Here is a 6,332-nt window from a genome sequence, read left to right on the forward strand (position 1 = left end):
TTCCCCTCATCTCCCCCCGCAGTTTGCCCACAGGAGTCGATGACGGTTGAGTGTGTGCGTGTTTTGTGCGTTATACCGCTATTTGATTCGTATTAGTTCACGAAAAAATTGAGTTTTTCTTCAGCTACGACCATGCCGGCTAATCAGTGAAAATATTGAAGAAAAGTTTGATGAAAAGTTTGACGAAAAAAGTATTGTCAATATATGCCTCGTGTGGGGTCTGCTTCAAAGAAACTTTTTTCAAAAAGGTAAACAATGCTTTAGGTGGGGATGATGCATAACGCACTACTGAAGAAAGCCAATTGTAAAACTTATTCTAGGCAATTCCTTGCTTTGTACTGTGCATAAACAGTTATAACTATGCCAACTACCTGATATTATTACACAATTATTCATAAATACAATTATTGGATGCTTGTTTTCAACTCTGCCTGCATTGAAGTTTCATGATTGGTACGTGCGTTTGATTCCACTCCTCTCTATATCGATCAGCTGTTGTGAATCCTCTCAAAACTCTCACGTGTTTCAACTTCCCGAGTTGAAAAAGTACTTTTTCGGTATCATTTTACAGATCAAAATGCTTTTTGCAAGCAATAATAGATCTAAATTATGATGACGGTATTTGTCAAGTAATTTGACTTGAAATTATTCACATGAAATGACGTTGAAAGTTTATCTAATGAAACATACGATCCATTGTATCTTTCCATTATTAAGTGAGAAAATGTTTGTAGGATTCGTGCGAAAGATGATTAAACTAAATATTCATACACTAATTGAATAATTTATTTGCAAAATTATGAAGAAAATGGTGTATCGAACCTCGGAAGGTTGATGCTTGAATCGCTTTAGCTTGAATCGTGTTTGGAAGCCGTAAGGTAGGCAATTATTTTTGGTATGTTCTGCGAATGAAAGCGATTATATCGTGATTCGAGAAAAGCATCATGAGGGCCCATTCACAAACTACATGACGTTTTAGGTTGTGGAAGGGTACTTGTCTGAGCGTTAAGGACTTAATAATTTTTAGAACTCTACCATATATGAAGCGTTACTAGCGGCTGGGTGTGGGTTGACAATAGTTTAGCGTTATGTAATTTGCGAAAGAAACTTAACGGTTGAGTGGATTAACCTGTTTTTACAAAAATTCTCAGCAACCTAATCGCAAGCATCGGATATTCTATCTGCAGCTTTCGGTTAGTTTCTCCAGTACGGGTTATTGGTGAGAATGTTTTGATTTTAGAGTTTCACCTATACTAACGTAGTGCTACAAATCGAAAGCGCATGCCACCATTTGGCTACGGGTGCCCCCAGTATTGTCCAAAAAAGTTTTGCTTAATTATGTCGCTATACTAATGGAAATTGTGAAATAAAAATGATAGCTGACATAGTGTGGTTGTTATCCATTCATCTGATGTGCAAAAGCAGGTATGTTCATTCAGAAAACTCTTTTATTTGGCAAATGAAAAACCCTAGCACAGCCAGCCTGCATAAGTCAACGAAACATGGCTGCTAAAAAAACGAGTCAAAGTGATTTTTCACGCCAGATAATTGCTTTTAATAGTTTAAGAAGTGTATAAATCTAGAGTTATGAAGCAGCTATATGTTTGATACACTTTTCTGAAGAAGCAGTGGTTAATATCTCCCTACAAATCGACGTATTATCGCTGAAATATTGATTTATTTGCGTGATGAGCCAATGTTACATCCAGGGCCAACATTACCGCCGGTTACCCTACTTTATTACAAAAGTTACAATTATAAAAATGTGTCGAATCACTTGCTATCGCATTCGATCTTCTCCTTTTTCCGTTCTCTCATTCCACTGACATCACCGCTAGCACCTGTCTGTCGATGAGCAACCTTTGTGGGGAGTCAGTGGGCAGCCTCCCAATAGTTATTGGCCTTTTGATGTTGCACGAAGAAGAAGAAGATCCTCCGTTAAGATTACAACATGGAATAGTAATAAACTTGTTTTATGACAGTTGTGACGAGAGGTCACGACACAAGTAACCCGGCATATGGTCCTTTTTGTAGGAAAAAAATTGACTGCATTCTCCGGAGTGAGTTTTCGCGGTTTCCGAAAGATCTTCTTGTAGCGCAAACTTCCGAGTTTGCCAATTTTCAAGTCTGATGAGCCCCTTGTTCGTCGGAAATGCAGAAGAAATAATCTTCGCCTCCGTTCATCTTGAGTTCTGGCAACCGATGTGACACGTTTGTTATAAACAAAGAATATAACAACAAAAATTTATTAGTCATAACTGTATTACATTATCTAAACAATGACGATAAGACGGACACAATTACACAGAAGCTCAAAACAATACACTATTCATTCTAAACCTACACCTTTTTCTCCATTCCCAGCAGTCATGCGACAGATGTGATGGAAACCGTCGGCTGGAAGAACATGGTGACAACGCACCCGCATCTGATAAACGAAGCATTTCGCGCCCTAGCCACGCAGCAGATACCACCGATCGGTCCGCCCCGCAAGCGGGTGAAGATGAGCTGAAATAAAATGTTGACATCCGTACAGTCCGTGATGTCAACGTCGTCGTCACCAGCTAGTATCACGCAATCATCGTTATCATCACCTCCATCCGCATCCACATCCTCATCGTGTTTGTTATCATCACTATCAACCAATAGCCACAACCCATCCACCGCAGCTGCTGCTGCTGTTGGTCTGTTCCAGCTGACGTCGTCAGCATCGTCATCCCCATCATCGGTTGTTCCGGCGCCGGCGGGTTCTCCGGCTGTCGCTCCCATCACCACCCAACTGCTACAACAGCCATCACGGAAGCTGAGAGGTCACGCCAGCTCCATCACGTCGTCTTCGTCGACATCGTTGCTCATCAACCACCTGACCAATCCGAGCACGCGAGCCCTGTCGCCATCTGCCGGCAGTCTGCTAAAGCATCAACTGGCGGGGACGGCAGCCGACTACAACACCAACGCCAACAAAATGGCGACCAGTCTCATCAAAGCAGGCTGTACCAAAAAGTCTTTGTCGTCATCATCATCAGCGTCGGCGGCTGCGAACGTGAACGTGAACGACATTGCCGCTGGATTGGCAAATGCCGTCGCCGCAGCCGTGGCTGACGCCGTCACCGTTGCCACCATTGGTCGCAATCTTAATCTCAATCTAAATAACTATTCGCAGCTGCGTCAGCAGCTGGAAATGCAATCCACCAATAGCAGCAACACCACGACATCCCCCTCCTTCTCAGCACAGATGTCAGAAACATCTGGTGGCGGTGGAGGAGCAGCCAACAACATCAGCGGCAGTCATATGTTAAAGCAGTTTCTCAATCAATCCAGCAAAAGCATCAGAAACAATCAACAGCCGCATCGTGGTGCCAGTTCTGTTGTAGCAGCTGTGATCGATGGTATTAGTTCCAGCGTTGGCGCTCGAAACAATCTACATGGTGGCGACATCTGTTTGCAATAGCAACACATACGGCAGCTCGGGTGGATGGAGAACAGCACAGAGATGGATGTTGGAAAAGCGAGCAGTTGTTTGCTTTAATTCTATAGAAAATCTAGTTTCTTAATAGTCTCTCGTTAGTAGGATTCTCTTAGCAGTAGTGAAGCGATAAGTAAATCGACAAATAATCATACAAATCAGCGAGCGAAGCCAGAAAACTCCCCAAATCGCTCGGCGCGCAGAGCATAGAGTATGTATGTGTGTGGATCAAATCAACCGCGTGTTAAATACAGAACAGCAGGGACACCGATTGAGATCGTTTCTTGGTGAATACTAGTTGGTAGTTATGTTTCCGTTTGACCTATACGAACATAAATTAGAAGCAGAAATGTCCCCTTGGTAAATTGATTGGAGAGAGCAGCAAAGAAGGCAAGGTTTTTCTCCCCGCGCCGCGAGTTTTCTTCTCAAATGTCAAGTAACACTTTTCTCAAAAAAGGCTCTGCTCCGGCTCTGGCTTTCAGCCGCACACCACGCAATGCATTACGTGCTAGAAAGACAAAGACAGACAGCGAAGAAAAGGAAAGTACCCATCGAGCAGCTGGTAGCTCGGAGCATGAGCAAAGAGAGAAGTGAAATCATTTTAATTCAAATAAATTAAATTAATTTATACAATGTGATATTTTTGTCTATATATGTTAGCTAATATAATATGTAATTAATTAATGGAAAATAAGAAACTAAGAGAAGAAACCAACATACTTGAGGAGAGGAGAGAATGCCGAGAACGCAAATGAACATATGTCGAAAGCGCGCAGAGAAAGCTTCAAATTCTAGAATTATTATTTTCTCGTTTGAATCGCGTAAATGATTTTTTGGAACAAACCCTACTTAGCACTGCAAACAAATGTCGGAGAAACTAAAAAAAATATATAAAATTTCGTGAAAAAAATAATTGTTTTAGCTCACACAGAAACAAAATAACGCTTTAATATTGTTCATGTTCAAATTTATTTCTTTGGGATGATTTATCTTTTAAATTTTTACCATTTTTCCTTTGCATTGACTTTTTTTTCTATCAAACCTGTGTAAAAAGATTAGTTTTAGACATTTTCTTTATTTAGTAGCAAATTTCGTAATTTTATGCGGTTTGCAATCGATTACTTTATATTTCCTCCCACAATTAGGTGTTCAAATTTTCAAATAATTCAGCTTCATATAAAACAAGAAAAAAAAACAAAATACAAAAAATAAGCTATTGTTAGTTATAAACATTTGTTTTAGTCGCTACTTTTTAACAAACAAATAAAAACAAAAACAACTTGATAGGTAAACAAAACACTACAACAGAAGAAGAGAATGTGAGATAAGGGCGGGAAAAGAAGAGCGGAGCAAACAAATGAATCACAGCTGAATTTATTTAAGGCACAGACAGCGGAAAATTTGAAATGCGAAATAAAAAAACACACACACACAAAAGAAGAAAAATCATTGTGACAAAATAAACATAAAAGGAAAAAACAAAAATAAGAATTGATATAAAGGCTAAAATGATAAACAAAAATAAATTTAGTAGCTTCATATGTGATTATAACTCTATGAATAAATATTTCAAAAAGTACAGTAACAATAAAACAAAGTTGAAAATCTGAAAATTTTCTATTTTTTTCCTATAATTTTGTATTTTTATAGATTCCATTGATTTCCAGTTTTTGAGTTTCACTGGTATCAACTGCGAGATTTGTAGGCCACTTCTTTACATCCGATCCGAACCGAATGCAGCCGCTATGCTCTGGTGGTCTTGCATTGTAGCCACGCACCTCATCGCTGCTATATGCTAAGGAAGGTCACTTTTCAATAGTATCAAAAAAAACCAAAGAATCACGTCGCCAAGACACCAGGATTAACACGGCAGTGCGGATCAGGCAAGGCGTTGTTTAGAGAATGTAGGAAATGTTTACTCCCTCGCATAAAAGTACCGCATAAAAGTACTGTCAAACGGGGTGACTTGCAACAGCGATGTGACATGCAAAACTTGCGTTGTTTCGTCCCAAAACTGGCTCTTGGGAACTGGACTAGGGCAATCGTTGGAATGGAATGATGTTCTTGAAACTTAGGAGACGAAGGGAATCTGTCACTGGGATTAATTAGGAAAAACACCACTTGGGTAATTGGAAGCCACCGCTAGCTAGCATAGCCTTCAATTGGGAGTGAAATTCGCTGAGCTCATCCAACGTATCGGCGCCGGATAATACGTCATCGACGTAGAAATCTTCCCTCGAGGTCCGAGAAGCGACAGAGAAATCCAAAGTTTCATCCTCAGCTAGTTGCATGAGACAGCGCATTGCTTGGTACGGAGCCGAAGTTGTTCCATATGTGACCGTATTTAGTTCCATTACTCTTAGCGGTTGTAATGGGTCCTCTCGCCAAACGATTCGCAGAAATCGTTGGTCCTCCGGCGCAATGAGCACTTGACGATACATTTTCGATATATCCGCGGAAAAAGCATAGGAGTATTTTCGGAAGCGCAGCATGATCGAGTATAAGTCACTCTGTACGACAGGATCGAAGGTTCCGACTTCGCACTAGCATCAAAAACCACTCGACATTTTGTACTAGACTTCATAGTGATTTGACACGTTTTTATAATTGTAACTTTTGTAATAAAGTATATTTTAAATCGTTCGTGAATCGAGTATTTCTTCTATCACTCCACTATCGCAACAGTAGCAACGAGGGTATTGGAGTTTCGCGCGAGAAAAAAATATTGGGGTTGTATACAAGACACGACCGCTCGACGTAAACTACGTAAAACCAAATATAATAAACTGTACCAATTATTCCGCTCTATAACTGCGTGGTGCGGTAGGTAGTACTTGGCTTGATGTGTAGGGTCGTTGGCTTCATC

The 6,332-nt window shown here is 40.4% G+C and overlaps 3 protein-coding genes across 6 annotated transcripts in view; 2 read left to right on the forward strand and 1 right to left on the reverse strand.

Annotated features, from left to right (window-relative positions):
- The window catches only part of LOC134205031 (protein roadkill), a 551,615-nt gene extending 548,897 nt beyond the window's left edge, over nt 1–2,718 (forward strand). For 3 of the 4 annotated variants that reach the window (XM_062679898.1, XM_062679897.1, XM_062679895.1), the window contains exon 7: nt 2,365–2,718. In XM_062679898.1, coding sequence (XP_062535882.1) covers nt 2,365–2,512 — 148 coding nt within the window. In that variant the 3' untranslated portion in view covers nt 2,513–2,718. The remainder of the gene's footprint in view (nt 1–2,364) is intronic. The other variant, XM_062679896.1, reaches the window with a different exon arrangement.
- On the forward strand, nt 2,519–5,079 carry LOC134205033 (uncharacterized). Its single transcript, XM_062679899.1, has one exon. The coding sequence runs from the start codon at nt 2,519–2,521 to the stop codon at nt 3,449–3,451; it is 933 nt and encodes a 310-aa protein (XP_062535883.1). The 3' UTR covers nt 3,452–5,079.
- A 492-nt stretch (nt 5,080–5,571) lies between these two features.
- LOC134206476 (uncharacterized) lies at nt 5,572–5,907 on the reverse strand. Its single transcript, XM_062682195.1, has one exon. The coding sequence runs from the start codon at nt 5,905–5,907 to the stop codon at nt 5,572–5,574; it is 336 nt and encodes a 111-aa protein (XP_062538179.1).
- Between the last annotated feature and the right edge of the window lie 425 nt (nt 5,908–6,332).

Source organism: Armigeres subalbatus, chromosome 1 (genome assembly GCF_024139115.2).
Source record: "Armigeres subalbatus isolate Guangzhou_Male chromosome 1, GZ_Asu_2, whole genome shotgun sequence".
In the NCBI taxonomy this organism is placed as follows: domain Eukaryota; kingdom Metazoa; phylum Arthropoda; class Insecta; order Diptera; family Culicidae; genus Armigeres; species Armigeres subalbatus.